General features: G+C 65.9%; 1 protein-coding gene across 8 annotated transcripts in view; it reads right to left on the bottom strand.

Annotated features, from left to right (window-relative positions):
- Positions 1-348: 348 nt before the first annotated feature.
- Positions 349-16,280, bottom strand: part of LOC101557906 (contactin-4) — a 584,043-nt gene continuing 568,111 nt past the window's right edge. For 7 of the 8 annotated variants that reach the window (XM_055136085.1, XM_055136079.1, XM_055136080.1 and 4 more), the window contains 10 exons: positions 14,173-14,293; positions 11,643-11,801; positions 10,595-10,744; positions 9,344-9,414; positions 8,022-8,256; positions 6,222-6,334; positions 5,658-5,844; positions 5,037-5,149; positions 3,124-3,292; positions 349-1,944 (listed from right to left, as the gene is read on the bottom strand). In XM_055136085.1, coding sequence (XP_054992060.1) covers positions 1,844-1,944; positions 3,124-3,292; positions 5,037-5,149; positions 5,658-5,844; positions 6,222-6,334; positions 8,022-8,256; positions 9,344-9,414; positions 10,595-10,744; positions 11,643-11,801; positions 14,173-14,293 — 1,419 coding nt within the window. In that variant the 3' untranslated portion in view covers positions 349-1,843. The remainder of the gene's footprint in view (positions 1,945-3,123; positions 3,293-5,036; positions 5,150-5,657; positions 5,845-6,221; positions 6,335-8,021; positions 8,257-9,343; positions 9,415-10,594; positions 10,745-11,642; positions 11,802-14,172; positions 14,294-16,280) is intronic. The other variant, XM_055136083.1, reaches the window with a different exon arrangement.

Below are 16,280 nucleotides of genomic sequence, written 5' to 3'. Positions count from 1 at the left end.
AGATGGACCCCGGCGGAGTGACGGCCGGCCTGTGACTCAGCTGTGCAGCCCTCGGGGACCGGCTGGAGAGGGGAGAGGACAGTGAGGGGCGGCCAGGGCAGCTTGTCCGTCTGCCCGCCTGCCCACCTGCCCGAAGCCCGTGGCTCAAACCCGTGGTTCAAGGGGTCTCAGAGCTCAGGCCTGATCTGATGCTTTCAGAGGCGGGACGGAAGCTTCTGCCCCAGTTCTGGGATCAGGACCCAGGGGCTCTGACCCAGGAGCCGGTCCTGCGGGGCCCCCAAGGCTGAGTCTGGGGGACCACCCGTGCCAGACGGGCAGGGGCAAAAATGCTCCCCAAAGACAAGGATCTTTACAAATGACAGAGTATTTATTAACAGTACCTTAAAAAAGGATTACATTTGCTAGATCACCGGCAAATACCATTTACACGGGAGAGGGCTAGCCCGGGTCAGTTTTTTTTTATTCATTTTATTATTTTTCTGATTTTTTTTCATATGTATGTGGTTTTAAATTTTATTTCAACATAGAAGTAACCATATCAAACTAAGAAAGGAACACAGCTGGAAATACTGACATTCCCCCCCGGTTACCACCCTAGATTTTTACACAAGTGGAATCCTTGTTATGACTTTATTGGATAAATAGAACTTACATTATTTGTAAGCAAAAATGACAAATTACAGGCAAATCTGAGCTCTCTGAGAAAGAAGAAAAGGTGGCAGCATGTTCACAAGTGAAAATTTTTTTTATAGAAAACGTCATTGCTTTGATATGCACCAATCCGCAGTGTCGGCTTACAAAACCTCCCCCTTGTAACAAAGAGTCTGTCCCTAAGAATACGGGCTTGTTGATATTGTCATTTTCCAATGTGTGATTTTTAAGACGTAGAAGGTTCGGCTTATAAAGGAACTAGGCTACCTACTGCAAAAATGGCCCGACGGCCGGGACACCAGACAATAGCGCTAACGGACGTTTCTAGTCATGAAAAAGATCCTTAGCTGCAACTATCTGTCGGGCTAGGAGAAACCCGCCCGGTGTTAGTTCAAAAGGAGGGCTCTATTACTCGCCGTACTCACGTTGAATATATAACAAGTTTCGTCAGGGAATCATGAGTCCATCAACAGAGAATCACTCTTTGTGTAAAATGTACATTCAGAACAGACACCTCGAGGCAGTCGGATTCGCGCTCGACCTCGAGCCTGGTGGGCTGCGGGCGTGGACACGCCCAGCGTCAAGAGCGCTAGTCTCGGAGGGCAGGGGGCCCGGCCGGGGGCGTGTCACGAGGGGCTTTGCACAAGGTAGCTCTTGGAGGTCGGCGTGGCCACGGAGGCGCGTGCCCCAAGCTGCACCGGGCCGCGTCCTGCCTTCCGTCTGCCCCGACCCTGAGCGCCAGGTGCCACCGTGCACGCGTTCCTAAGGTGGACCCCCCGACTCTGCCTTTGAGGGGAAGAGTTTCAAATAATAACGGTATGATTATGCCGTCCGGAGTAGCATTTGTACAGCAGAGGAAAAAATTAATATCTACATTTTATGTTAACTTTAAAAAATTCTATAAAACACTAAATCTATAATAAAAATATGCATATAAGGACATATGTAAACTGCTTTGGTAACATCGTATTACAGATGCCTTCAGTGCATTGCAGAGTTTCCAAAGAAGCTCTAGACAGGCTAGACCTGCTTTGAGGAAGTACTGGATACGCCATTCCTAAAGAAGCAAACAACATTTTTTTTTTTTCCAGTAATAAGATGTACTCGAACGACAATATTACTTAGTACTGGGAGTCTTCAGAACCGCTAGCTAAGTGTCGCCTGGCCCAGAGAGTCCCGCGGGAGGCTTTTGTCATAAGCTGGACCTGGCTGTGAGGGAGATCATGATGGTGCTGATGGCCGACAGCGTGCAGGCGCTCGAGGTGGACGGGCCGGCTCCTCGCGCGTAGGCGTCTGCAACGAGAGCGCGGTCACTCGGCGCGCTGTCCCGTGGGGGCCACCGCCGGACACTCGGGGCCCCTCAGTCAGGAGAAGCGGCAGAGGACACAGGCCGACGGCAGCCGCCCTGCCGTGTCCCCCCTGCTGGAAGCTGGACACGAGCAGCACCGCCGACCCCCACCCCGGCCGGGACACGGACAGAGGGAGAAATGGGGCCTCGGGACAGCGTGTCCACCGGTACCGCTTAGGGCACACTGGGACTGGAGCCGCCCTGGGACGCTCTCGGTGACGGAGGCCGAGGGTCTGCAGAGAAGCGTCAGCCCTGCCCCCGCCTCCCGACCTCTGCAGTGCTGGGGGCGCGAGAGACCCCCGGGCCCACCTGTGCCCTGCCGGTGGGGCTCAAGCCCTCGCCCTGCGAGGACCCCCAGGCCAGTGTTCCCGTAGCAGGGGAGGGGGCGGGGGGGCACCAGGTCCCGCTTGGCTCTCCTGACCGATGCTTCTCTGCTGACGGCAGGGGGGCAGGGTGGGGCCGGGGAGTCGGGCCCGTCCCCCGGCCTGACCCCTCGGACTCCCGAGTCTTGCGACCTCATGCTTGGCTGGGTGGAGCCCACGGGTGCCCGTCCCGTCCTGGCTCTCGGGGCAGCCCCCTGCGCTCTCCCTGAGGCCCCTGCTTGTCCCGGCCCCCGGGGACTGTGTCCTCCAGGCTGCAGGCACCGTCCTCCTGCCTCCGCGCCCCTCCCAGGGCAGCGGCCTCTGCGCCGTCTCTGCCCACTCAGCTGTGGGGTGCGGTGCCCCCTGCCCTGCCCCACCCCGCCCTTCCCTGCACGGCCAGGGCCAGAGGCCCCACCACTCACTGGCCTCAGCTGTGCAGCCCTCCAGGCCCCCGAGCTTGCTGGGGACACAGAGTCCTTCCGCAGACGTGGCATTTGGGCCACGAGGCTGGGGGAGTTCGGGGGCAACCGCGCACCCCCCCCCGCCGCCTCGTGCCCAGGCAACGCTGCCGGGGCCTGAGAGATGTGCAGCTGGACAGCACGGGCTGCCCGCGGGACGCCCGGCTCCATCCCAGCCCCCAGCACAGCCCGCTGCGGTGGACACCAGAGAGGGAAGGGCTGAGTGGCTGGGGACGCCCAGCGGGGCGGCCACAGCTGCCCTCTCGGAGACCACGAGTGCAGGGGGGAGGGGGGCGGGGCTTACTGGAGATCTTGGGGATGCGGATCTGCTCGCTGCTGCTGCCCTCGCCGCCGTCGCTCAGCGGCCGGATCTCCACGATGTAATCCTCCTCCAGCGGCAGCGACAGCTCCACCGACGTCTGGTTGGTCTCGATGACCGACGTGCTGCTCTGTCTGTTCCACCGGTACAGGACCTGCCGGGCGCGGCCACCGAGGCGGACTCAGGGACCCCCAGAGGGGCTCAGACGAGGAGCCGCTGGCCGGAACCGAGCCCGCGTCCGGCCCCGTCTCTAGAGATGCCCACGGGGCAGCCTGGAGCCCGTACCGGCGCCCGGGGAGTCGGGCCCGTCCCCCAGCCTGTCCCCCGCCCTGTTCCCTGCCAGGCTGCCCTGCCGGCGGTGACAGAGCAGAGCCGGGCTGCCCTGGGCGCTATTCCCGCTCTCTGCTCGCCGGGGCAAAGCTTGGCGCTTTGGGGTCCCCCCTGCCCCCCGCGTGGTCCCCTCGCCTCCCTTCCGCCAGGGAAAACCAGCCCCGGCCGTGCACTCTCCCTCCTTCACCTTCCCGCACTTCCTGTCCTGTCCCTCTCCGGGGACAGCCGGTCAGACAAGCTCTCCCCCCACCCCCCCACCACTCAGGGACAGGACAGGAGCAGCCTGGTGCCTTCACGGCCGGCGGGGCAGGACAGAGCTGGGGGCCCCGGCCTGGGCACATGAGCCGTCGTGAGCCGCTGCGGTGGCAAGGAGAGTCCAGCAGGCTCTGGCCGGGCCAGACTGAGCTCCGAGCACTCATCATAGACACGGAGAGACAGGCCCGCCGGGGAGGAGGCGCAGAGGTGAGAACAGAGAGGAGGGGAGAGGATCATGCTTAGACCCTCCAGGAGAGTTGGCTTTTACCAGGGCACGGCGGGGGGGGGGGGGGTGCCAGGGCCTCCGGACGGACCCTCTCTGTGTATGGGAGAAACTGACTCCCTGACAGGGAGCAGAAATGAGAAAAAAAAAAAACCAGCTGGGCCTCAGGTTCAGTTCCTGGAACTGAAACAGTCTCAGTTTCCCAGCAATGAAACAATGTAACTGGCCAACCTGAACCCACCTGGGAACTTCCTGGGCCCAGCTAGTGGCTCAACCAGTCACTGTGCCTCAGTTAAAGTGCCCCAGAAATGATCTTTTGTTAAGGGTAAGGAACGAGCAACTTCTGTGACCAGGAACTGCTAGAGGAAACCACCCTTTGACTGTCGCCCACTCTGGGCTGGGACAGCTGACCCCAGCACCCTGGAATGAAACTCCTTCTGCTTTTGTATCATCGAGTTAGTGTCTCTGTCCCTTGGGAGCCCAGAGTCCCGGGCTTAACATCTGGGGGTGAAGCTGGTTCTCGCTGGCAGGCTCGGGGCCGTCCCTCCCGCTCCAGCCCGGCCTCGTGCACCTAGCATCAGCACCCCTCCATCTAGCGTGGTCCCCCAACGGCATGGGACGCGGCTGCCGAGTTCAGGGGCTGAGGGCAGGCGGGTGCCGGAGGCCCATCGAGGTCCCCCACCTCGAGGAGGCAGGGTAGCCCAGAGCCACAGGGCAGGGCCTCACCCTGCCACACGGCCATCAACACCCCCAAACGGACTGTGAAAACCCAGTGAAGATGCTTTGTATGTCTGCAAGCACCAGGGCCTGGAGGCAGGAAGTGGGGGCTGGGGACGCCCCCAGATCAGTGTGTGACCCCAGGGCCGGCCTGGTGCTCAGAGAGAGACAGAGGCCTCGGATGGAAGAGCCTTTCCCAGGACCTTCTCGTCTCTCCCTCCCGGAACATGCCAGAAGCGCAGGCCCATGTCCCAAGCGTCTCTGCAGACCCAAGGGGACGAGCCTATTCACTGGGCTGAGACAGAATGAACACAGAGCCCCCGGGGCCCCCTCGGACAGCAGGACGGGGGTCTGCTCGCAAGAAGCCGCCCACCTTGTACCCTTTGACCTCGGACTCGTTGTCCTGGGCCTTCACTTGGTCCCAGTTGAGCACGATTTTGGAGTCCGATGAGTTCCATATGATGTTTCCGGGGGGCTGGCTGGGGGCTGTGAGAGGAACGGAGACGGTTAGGCACGGATTCGGGCCTCGCCGGGGGTCTCGGGGGTCTGCGGCTCTGTGCCGGCCACACTGACACGTCTCTCAGGTCGCCCCCACTGGCCTCAGCTCTGGCCCCGGCCAGTGACCGAGTCACCTCGGGGCTGGGCGCCCTGGAGGGTCATCTTGACGCTACGGAAAATGGGGGTCCGAGGAGTGATGCCACACTGCGTGCATGGGAGTCCTGGGTGGGGCGGTGCTGGAGAGGCTGGGGCAGCTCTGGGCAGGGCTGACGGGGCCGGCTCTGGGCAGGGCTAGTGGGGTCGGCTCTGGGCAGGGCTGACTGGCCAGCTCTGGGCAGGGCTGGCGGGGCCGGCTCTGGGCAGGGCTGACGGGGCCGGCTCTGGGCAGGGCTAGTGGGGTCGGCTCTGGGCAGGGCTGATGGTCAGCTCTGGGCAGGGCTGGTGGGTCAGCTCTGGACAGGGCTGACGGGCCGGCTCTGGGCAGTGCTGCCCTTACGTGGCTTTCGGGTGGTGACGTTGACGGTGGCACTGGACGGGCCCGTCCCCGCGGAGTTGTAGGCCTTGACGGCGAGGTGGTAGAGGGCGCTGCCTTTCAAGTTGCTGATTTTGGTCGATGTTTGGTTGCCAACGGTTCGGATTTTCCTCGCGTTTTCTTCCTTGTCATCGTGTCTCCAGTATTTAACCTGAGAAAAGGCAAGTCTGGAGATGAGGTCCAGCTACACGCGTGTTCCAGCTACACGCGTGGTGGGGCGTCATGAGCCACACACATTCTTGGGGCCCCGTGTGCGGGCTTTCAGGACCAAGCGCTCGGCGTGACCTGGGACACGGTGGGCAGGAAGAAGGGGGATGGGAGCGTGGCTGGCCCCTGCCCCATCTCCGCCCGCGGCCGTGCCCAACAGATCCCGGACAGATCCGAATCCAAACCCATTTGCCAACCACGGTGCGGAGGTTCGGCCCTGCAGACTCTGGGCAGAGACGGGGCGGGTCTCCCAGGGGTGGCTTGGCGGCCGCCTGCCCTCGCCCAGCCTGGACGGAGTGTCCGGCCCTGCCTCCTGCTCACCTCGTAGCCGAGGATCCGGCCCCGGTTCTTGTCCAGAGGGGAAGCCCAGAAGACCTCGATGTCTGTGGCCGACAGGCTCCTGGCGAAGATGCTGGCCGGCGGCCTGGTGGGCTCTACGGGGCACAGAGAAAGCTGCGGCTCCCCAGGCCCGGGCTCCGAGGGGCACAGGCTCAACAGGGCGGGGAGTCGGGAGCTACAGAGGGGCTGGCGCAGGCTGGGAGGGAAGACACTGGTCCAGGACCTCTGGGTTTAAGTGGGGGTCTGAGGGGTGGGAAGGCGCACCTGGAGCAGTCCTCGGAGGGCAGGGAGGCAGGGAGGGTAGGGAGGGCAGGGAGGGCAGGGAGGGCAGGGAGGCAGGGAGGGCAGGGAGGCAGGGAGGGCAGGGAGGCAGGGAGGCAGGGAGGCAGGGAGGGCAGGGAGGGCATGCGCTGGACACCCGGCCCTGCCCATGCACTCTCCCTGAGACCCCGACTCATCCACACTCTCCCCGAGACCCCAAGAATACAGTCCTGTATTCTCCGTGGGCCTCAGTGTCCCCAGTGGCGAGGGCAAGGGGCTGGGTCCAGCCTGTGTCCCCGGGCCTCTGGGGTTTAAGTGGCCGGAGGTGGGCCAGCGCCCTCTACCTGGCCAGCACTTCCCTTCTGCAGGGAGAGGCGGCTGGAGGCTGTCTTTTTCAGGGTGTGAGAATCACACTCAGGACAACACTGTCCCCGTCCGCTGTGGCATCACAGCCAGCCAGGGGCCACTTTCCACACTCGCTCTCGGGGGCCACTGATGGGCACCCCCGTGTCCGCCTGTCCCTGACCAAGTCCGACCCTGGGCCACTGGCTAGCAGGGGACGTGCCCATCACGCCCAGCCTGACGCGAGGGTGAAGCAGTGACCGCGGATGCGCACTGGGGCCAGGCTGGGAAGGGAAATGGGTGGACGAGCAGTGCGGTGTGGCCAGGCCTGGGAAGGGGAGGAGAGCGGCTGCTGGTGCTGTGAGGCCGCAGCTGGGCAGCAGGAGTGCTCAGGCACCGCAGCCTGCCTGGGGCTCGGCCCCCGGAGTCCTGCCGGCCCTCTGGCAGTGGCCGCTACTGTGGACGCGGCAAGGCGCGGCTCTGGCCACTGTCTGGGGAGGCTATCCTGCCTGACCTAATTCCAAACCAGTTCCAGATATTTCCAGACCTTTTCACAGGGCCCTGCTCTGTGCCCGGCCTGGTCAGCATAGTGGAGGCACAATGACCCTGGATGGACGGGGCAGGCAGTGAGCAGAGCGGCCAAAGGGCAGGACCTTGAATGCTTGACCATGAGGGTGACACGTGGCAACAACGGGCTTCTCGACCTGCGCTGTCCGCGCTAAGAGGAACCGGGAGGAGAGCGCGGTGCAGTGGCAGCCTGCGAGAGGCACTGGGGGGGGGGGGGGGAAATGGCCTTAGCAGGGGACAGGGCACACACTGCGACGGTGGGGTCGGCAAGTGCAGGGTGGGGGTGGGGGCTACTAGGAGCGCCAATTGCAGACATGTGCATGCGCGTGTGCGTGTGCGTGCGTGTGTGTGTGATCAATTCAAACAATAGGGGGGGTCTATCAAGGGCACCAATCACGGACACCCATATGGGAGAGGCTTATCAAGGGCACCAATCAGCAGAGCAGTGTGGGCGGGATCTACCACGGGCACCAATCAGCGAGAGCAGTGTGGGCAGGATCTACCACGGGCACCAATCAGCGAGCGCACTGTGGGCGGGGCCTACCACGAGCGCCAATCACCGGGCGCAGTGTGGGCGGGGCCTACCGCGGCCCGGCCCCGTGCCCCACCTACCTTCCTCGGCCGAGTAGACGACGGTGGCGGGGCTGAAGGGGCCTTCGCCCTTGTTGTTGAAGACGCCCACCTTGACCTCGAACGGGGAGAAGGGCCGCACGCTCTCGTTCCGGAACACGTATCTGGAGGCGTCGGCCGAGGCCAGCACGGTCAGCATCCACACGGCCTTGCCGGACGGCCGGAAGGCCACCACGTAGCCGAAGCCGCGGCCGTTCTGCAGCTCCTCGGGCACCGTCTGCGGGGCGGGGCGCTCAGCTGCGGTCGCTGCACCCCTGCTCCGCGGTCCTCCCTGCACCCCTGCCCCGGCCCCCGCGGTCCTCCCTGCACCCCTGCCCCGGCCCCCGCGGTCCTCCCCACACCCCTGCTCCCGCGGTCCTCCCCGCACCCCCGCCCCGGCCCCCGCGGTCCTCCCTGCACCCCTGCTCCCGCGGTCCTCCCTGCACTCCTGCCCCCAGGGTCCTCCCCGCACCCCTGCTCCCGCCCCCACGGTCCTCCCTGCACCCATTCTCCCGCTCCCCCGTTCTCCCCGCACCCCTGCTCCCGCCCCCGTGGTCCTCCCCACACCCCTGCTCCCGCTCCTCCATCCTCCCTGCACCCCTGCTCCCGCCCCCGCGGTCCTCCCTGCACCCCTGCCCCCAGCCCCCGCGTTCCTCCCTGCACCCCTGTCCCCAGCTCCCGAGGTCCTCCCTGCACCCCTGCTCCCGGCCCCCGCGGTCCTCCCTGTGCCCCTGCTCCCAACTCCCCCATCCTCCCTGCCCTCCTTGTGCTCCCTGCCCCCCCACCTGTCCCCCTGGGCCTCCCTATATCCTCCCCACCCTTCCTGTGCTCCCTGCTGTCCACTTGGTCCTCCCTGCTTTCTGCGTGCTCCCTGTACTCCCCACCTCGTGCTCCCGGTCCTCCCTGTCCTCCCCACCCTCCCTGTGCTCCTCGTCCTCCCTGCCGTCTTCCCCATCCTCCCCGTGCTCCGTGTCCTTCTTGTCCTCCCGGCCTTCCCACCTACCGTCCACCCCACACTGACCCCAGGGCCAGTCCGCAGCACCCCCATGCCCCCACCCTCCCGGCCACCACCAGTGCCTGCCGCCCTCCCCGCGCAGTCCGGACCCGGTGCACCAGGCAGCCCTGGGGCTCAGGCCCTGTCGGGAGGAGCCCCCCCACGCTCCCCTGCGGAGAAGCACCACCAGGAAGTCGCTCGGCCCCGGGCTCTGGCCGCAGCCGCCGCGTCTCACACCAGCCCTTCGCACACACACACCTTTTGCGGTGGCTTCGGCGCGGGGGGCACCAGCGCCCACAGCGGAGGCGTCGGGAGGACACGGGCCACTCACCTCCCACGTGATCACCAGCTCCGACCTGCTGCCGCCGCCTCCGCTGACGTTGGCGGGGGTGACCTCAGGGACTGCGGGGACAGGGGCGCGTCGGGCCGGGGCCGGGCCTGGGCCTCCCAGCGAGCACCCAGCACAGGCGGGGGCAGGGCCGGGGAGGAGGGGCCCGGCTCCGGGCCTGGTGCTCACCTCCGTTCGCAGCCCGCCAGGCAGCCCCTGCGCCTGCCACGCTCCAGGGCCGACTCGGTCCCCGCACACCCCAAGCGCGAGAGGCACGTCCCCAGGGCAGACGGGCCCGGGCCCGCCACTCCCCGCCACTCCCCGCCAAGCCGCACGGGTCCCGGGGCTCTGAGGGCCAGCAGAGGCCAGGCCGGGCGCCCCCAAGAAGCCCCCTGGTTCCCCGCCGTGTGCCCTGGGCGTGGCCTGCAGTGTCTTCCCGGTCGGGACGAGGGTCGGGAGCAGCCGGTGTCTCTCCCGCGAGGGCTGTGCAGGGCTGCCTGGGCGCCCGGAGCACTGCCTGGGCCCGCGGTGAGTCTTAATGAGTGTGTGCGTGTGTGTGTGCACATATGCCTGTGCATGGCTGTGTGCATGCTTATGTGTGTGCACATGGGACTGCATGTGTTTGCACGAGTGTGCACATGTATATATGTATATGCATGCACATATGGATGATGTGTGCAGGTGTACACAGCATTTGTGCACACGTTTGGGCATATATGCATGCTTGTGCACACGTTTGTGAGCCTGCATTGAGTTGAGTGTGAATTGTGTGTGTGCACGTGAGCTGTGTGTGAGCTGTGTGTGAGCTGTGTGTGTGCATGTGAGCCGTGTGTGAACTGCATGTGTGCGCACATGAGCTGTGTGAACTCTGTGCACACGTGTGAGCTGTGTGAACTGTATGTGTGTGCAGGTGAGCTGTGTGTGAGCTGTGTGAACTCTGCACACGTGTGAGCTGTGTGTGAACTGTATGTATGTGCATGTGAGCCGTGTGTGAACTGTATGTGTGTGCATGTGAGCTGTGTGTGAGCTGTGTGTGCACGTGAGCTGTGTGTGCATGTGAGCCGTGTGTGAACTGTATGTGTGTGTACGTGAGCTGTGTGTGCACGTGAGCTGTGTGTGAGCTGTGTGAACTCTGCACACGTGTGAGCTGTGTGTGAACTGTATGTGTGTGCAGGTGAGCTGTGTGTGTAGTCGGACACAGGAGCGGGGCGGGGGCCCTCCCCGAGGCGCATCCTGAGCCCCAGCGTTACTCACGGGCCTCCTCTGTCCTGCGCCTCTCCGAGGGCTGGCTGGGCTCCCCGATGCCGATGGCGTTGGCGGCCACGGCGCGGAACTCGTACTCCACCCAGGGGTTCAGGCCCACCACGGTCGCGGTGAAGGTCTTGCCGTCGATGAGCTCCGGGACTGGAGGAGGAGAAGGAGGGGGTCCGCGGGCCTCAGACAGGCGCCGCCCAGAGACGGACGCAGCCTCTGGGGCCCAGGGGGGTCTGTGCCCGCTTGGGGTCCTCCTCGGAGACTAAACTCCAGTGCTCAGAGGGCGCAGGGTGAGGAGCTGCTGGCTGTGGCGTCTGTCGCGTCCACTCCCGTGTCCTTCGGGGACTGTTCCGCTGTCTGCAGCCCCCAGGGGGCCGGCACGGAGGCGGGCGCTGCACCGGCCACACGGGCCGCCCTGGGCTGTGCCAGCCTCTGCCCTGTCCGGCGTGGCTGTGAGGGCCGGGCCCCGCTGCTCCCCGCTCGGCGGCCGGAGACCGTCCCCAGAGTGACCCCCGCGGCAGAGAGAATCTATCCCGGCACACACGGTGCGTCTGAGCTTCGTACCCCAGCTAGGGCGGCTCCCAGGGGAACCCGGCCCCTCCAGAACCCGGAGGGTTCGACTTCTCGGGAGAGAGTCGAAAATAACAGGTTCTGCCATGACACAGGGCCGGGGACGGCCAGGAAACGTGTGCACGGTCACCTGTGTGCGGGGACGCCAGAGGCCACTGCCTCTGCCCCGGGCTGTCCCCAGCGGTCCTGTGTTGGCGCCTGCACCGTCCCCGTGCCCAGCTGTGTCTGTCCCCAGAGTCCCTGGCCCCAGCTGTGCAGTGCTTCCTGCCCGCCTGACCCCGGCCCCAGCTGTGCAGTGCTTCCTGCCCGCCTGACCCCGGCTCCAGCTGTGCAGTGCTTCCTGCCCGCCTGACCCCGTCCTCAGCTGTCCCTGGCCCCAGCTGTGCAGTGCTTCCTGCCCACCTGACCTCGTCCTCAGCTGTCCCCGGCCCCAGCTGTGCAGTGCTTCCTGCCCGCCTGACCCCGGCCCCAGCGGTACCTGTGCTGGCGGCCTGCCAGCCCACGGAGAAGGGCGTCCTGGCCTGGATCACGTACAGGGTGACGGGGCTGTGGTTGTCGGGCCCGGCTCTCCACGACAGCTGGGCCGTGGTGTCTGTGATCTCGTCGATGGTCACGGCCTCTGGGGGGCCCGGGGGGCCTGGGAAGAGCAAGACCCTCGGTAGTGGGCGGGAGGTCAGCAGTTCAAGCGAGGGCCCCACCCCTTGCTCCGGGGGGTCAAGTCCATGTGCTCCCGGTCATGCCATGTGCTCCCCCCCCCGTGTTCCCAGCTGTGCCCTGTGCTCCCAGGCCAGTGCTCGTTCCTCCTGGTCCTCCCGGTGAAGCTGGGACAGACTCTCCCTGAGCGCCTGAGACGGAGTGACCCCGGTCCAGCTCATCTGCCTGACCCTACCGACAGGTCACCGCTGAGGCCCTGCCATAAGGCCCTGCCTTCGTGGGCCCCCGGCCCAGAGTCATAGCCTCAGGCCCTGGAACTCGGGGCGCGGCCAGTGCCCGGTGACAGCAGGCCCCGAGCACCACGGTGCGTGGCCCCAGGCCAACTAGGCGTGTCCTCTGCCACCCCGCGCCCCGGGGTGGGCAGCTGCAGCCACAGCCAGCTGGACACCCCAAGGAGGTGGCCGGGCCCTATGGGCTGGCGCATGGGACTCGCTGGACGCCTGTGCTGACGGCCACGCTCTCCCCGGGTGTCCCCTCGGAGGGGCACTGAGCAGCCCCCGAGACTGGGCGGGTCCCCTCTGCCCGCAGCGGCTTCTGGAAGGAGGGATTGGGTTTGGCGAGGGGCCCGGGCTAGCAGCCACACTCGGGGACACGGGGGCTCCGGGCTCCTTCCACGCCCGGCCCCCGGGACGCCCCATCTCTCGGCTCCTGGACCCCATTGTGGGGGCCCTCGAGAGTCCAAGCACACGGGCATCATCTTCCACTCTGGCCCTGGGGCACGGCGCTGAGAAGGCCCCGGAAAGGGGCGGCTGCTCCTCGCCTGCAGCACAGATAAGACCAGCCCCGAGGGGAAGTGCCGTGACTCAGTGCCCGCGTCCACCCTCTGAACTGAGGGAAGCGTCCAGCGAGGTGCGGGCCGGGGGCCGGGGGCCGGGGGTCAGGGGTCGGCAGGGCAGAAAGGCAGCTGGGCCAGGTGGGGGAGAGAGACGGGGGGCTGGGGTCTCCCTGGCGTGTGAATGTATTGGCCTTGCTAACGGTGGGACTAGACGGGCTCTAGGCCGGTGGCAAGTTCCTCTCGGTGCTGAGTGTTACTTTCTGTGAAATGAGGTGTACAATATCATTTAAGAACTTCGAGTATTACTGATTTAAATATTTATTAGTCTAATTTATTGGTGTTTAAACTGCTGATCTGAACATTACCCTAATTAAATAGAGGATAAATTTCCAGCAGTGGAGTTCTCCTGTCCCCCCGGGGAGCGCGAGCTGCTTGGGTGGCTTCTAAAGTGGGAGGAACCACGTGACCAGAGTGGGGGGCGGCCGGGCCCCTGCTCCGCGCCGTGCCCACACCAGTGTCCGGCTCTCCGGGCAGGGCGCGGGCGGAAAGCTTCCCTGGGGCCTCTGGGATCTGCCCTGCTGCTTGGGGGCCACCCCTGGCGTGCCCGGGGACCCTGGGCCCTCAGTGACGGCCCCCCGCGGGCCCCGCTCCAGACTGCTCCTGTGCGACTGTCACCTTGCACTCAGGGTCGTCGGGGACGCGGGGAAGGACAGCGGCCACGGGCTCACGCTCAGACGCCCCGGGAGCCCGTGTGTGCGGCCACACGGCGTCCGCGCGATGCTGCCCCCCAGAGACCCCCAGGAAGGCTCCAAGGCCGGGATCTGGGAGGCCACTTCCGGCCCCGTCCCCTCTGGGGGCAGCAGGGGGCACGGGCCCTGGGGCCCTGCCGGGAGGGGACAGTCACCGGGTGAGGCTGGTCTGTGTGCTGTGCCCACCGCCTCAGCTCACTGCGGGGGTCGTGACCCTGACGGGTCTGCAGGCTAAGTGCGGGGTCGCTGTGATGGTGATCGGTCTCGGCTGACAGAGCCTCCTGGCCGCCCTGACCCAGGCTCGAGGGACGGCTTCCCGTGAAAGGCTGGCGGGTGGAGGGGCCACAGAGAGGGGCTCGGCCTCAGCCGACACGCCCGGCCTCAAGGTCGCGTCTCAGGAGCTGAGTCAAACTCTCAGAGTTAGGGGAAAAGGAAACGGGGAGAAAGCGGGGATGACTTCACCAAACGGGCATATCTGTGACCCGAAGCTTACAGTTTGGGGGGCCCAGAGGAAACACCCAAAGCTCCCATCCGGTCACCCCCAGACTCCTGCCTCTGTTCTGGCTCTAGGAGGTCTGAGCGGTTCTGGCAGCCGTGGGGGTGGGGGTACTGTGCTAGTGCTAGGTCTGAGCGGTTCTGGCAACTGCGGGGGGGAGGGGTGCTCGGCCCTCAGTGCTCTGTGCTAGCACTGGGTCCGAGCGGTTCTGGCAGCTGGAGGGGTACTCGGCCCTCAGTGCCCTGGTGTGCGGAGGCAGGCGCCCCGCCCGTACCTCTGACGATGAGGGCCGCGGTGGCGGAGAGCTGGTCCACGCTGGTCTGCACGGTGCACACGTACCTCCCCGCGTGCTTCAGCTGGATGTTGCGGATCATCAGGTCGCCGGCGGAGTCCTGCTGAGGAGCGGAGGGCGGCCACAGTGACTGACCGGGGCCGGGAGCGGCCGGCCCGGAGGACGCCGTGTCCCTGGACCCACCGTCACGGGCTGACGAGCACCAAGGGAGGAGCCGCCCCCACAGAGGGGCTGAGGCCTGCATGCCGGCTGCTCCAGCTGACGGCGGGGGCACGGGGGGGGGCACGAGCTCCACAGACCCTCTCGCCCTCGGCTCCCGCTGGCACTCCCTGAGCTGGGCAGTAGTGGCCCTGGCCAGAGGTGGCGGCAGCTGCGCCCGAGGACACAGCCTGCCCCGGGCCAGCGCTTGCCCCGCGCCCGGCCAGGTGAGGGGAGACGGGGCCCGGCCCGGCCTCTCGGGGAATCCGGCTTCACCCGGGGCGGCCCGGGGCCGATTTGTTTTTCAAACGCCAGAGGCACGTTTGATCCTCAGGGGGGGACAGGACTAACGGCCCCTGGGGTGGGCGCCATGTGCCCGGGAGCCACTGCTTGGCTGTCACTGGCAGCGTCCACTGAGGGAGGCGGCCGCGGGCACCTTCCCTCTCCTGCTGGCTCGGCCGCCGGCCCACACCGGGCGCGTCTCTCTCTGGCGCTCAGCCGACGGCCCCTCCACAGGCTGGACCCTGCCCCCTAGCGAGGCAGTGACCCCCTCGCGGCCCCAGGGGTTCTCCAGCCTCCCTGCTCTCCCGGGCGGCACAGACGGGGGTGCTGCTGAGGACCCGCCCGCTGTCCTGCAGGGCCAGTCACGTCCACGGCCCGGGCACCCGCTCCAGAAAAGCCCGGCGGACTTTTCCCTGCTGACCTGCACACTGGCCACCCGCACCACCAGGACGGTGGGGACAGCCCGGCGGCCCCCATTAAAACAGCCCCCAGACCCGTAACTCGGGGGCGCTCATCTGGGTTCCTGTGCTTTCCGGCCGAGTCCACAGGACTCCTCCGAGGACCAGGACACACACGGCCCCAGGAAGTGGTCAGGAGACCACAATGCAGGGACCCCCGTGCCCGTCACCCAGACTTGGGGCGAGTAGGTGGCCTTGGCGTGAGAGCAGCACCGGCCCAGGGCCCGGGCCCCGCGGGAGGGGCCAGGCAGAGCTCACGGGGGGGGGCCAGAGCAGGGTCAGGGCCGGGGGAGCCCGCGGGCCTGCTCGGGTCGGAACGCGCCACGTTGGGTTCAACCCGGGCGTACGGAGGAAAAGGACTCAGGGCTTAAGGGTGGGACATTCTGGACTGAAGGGGAAGAGACTGGCTGGGCTGGACTTTAGGGGGAAGCCAGGCCGGGCCACTGGTCTAAGCACGGAAGACGCTGGCCTCTATGCGGGGAGCTTGCCCCGGGCGGGCTAACGCGTCCGCGCCTGGGCTACCCCAGGGGTCACCGTGACCGTGGTCTAACTAACACAAACTAGCCCGTGGCGGGCGCCAGGCTGCTCTATGGGGGAGCCCTTTGGAGTTTCCTGGGCCCGAGGGGTCACACCTCACTGGCTCTGGGGGAGGCCCGCGCCCATGTGCGGGGGCAGCCGTGCTGGCTTGGAGCCGGAGGGGGGCTTCAGAGGAAGGGGACGGGGACTCTGGGCGGAAGGCACAGTGGGCTTGCGGGGGCGACACTCGGCTCAGGGGACAGACGCCCCCGAGCCAGGGGTTCCGGAGTGAATCCACCCTGCGTGTCTGGAAACCCCCGTGCGGCTCAGCGACCTGTTCTGTCACTGGGGAAGGAGCCGTGGCCTGGAGGGTTCCGGACTCAACAGCCTGGGGCAGAATGTCGAGGCTGTGCCTTCTGGAGTGTTCTCTGTGTTTACTAGTCTGGGTGAGATTTTCAAAACAATGTTAAGCTGGAGACAGTTAAAGGATGCGGGGAAGCAGCTGGCAGCGGGAGGCCACAGGCAGTGTCCCTTCCCGAGTGGCCGTCCAGAGCCAACGCTGCCGGGCTCCACCTTCGGGCAGCCCGTGCTCCCAGTGCCCAGTTCTGCTCGGCACCGTGGACAGAGCCCTGGGCA

This window comes from Sorex araneus, chromosome 4 (assembly GCF_027595985.1).
Source record: "Sorex araneus isolate mSorAra2 chromosome 4, mSorAra2.pri, whole genome shotgun sequence".
NCBI classification, from domain to species: Eukaryota; Metazoa; Chordata; class Mammalia; order Eulipotyphla; family Soricidae; genus Sorex; species Sorex araneus.
This window is presented reverse-complemented; position numbering and strand designations above follow the sequence as displayed.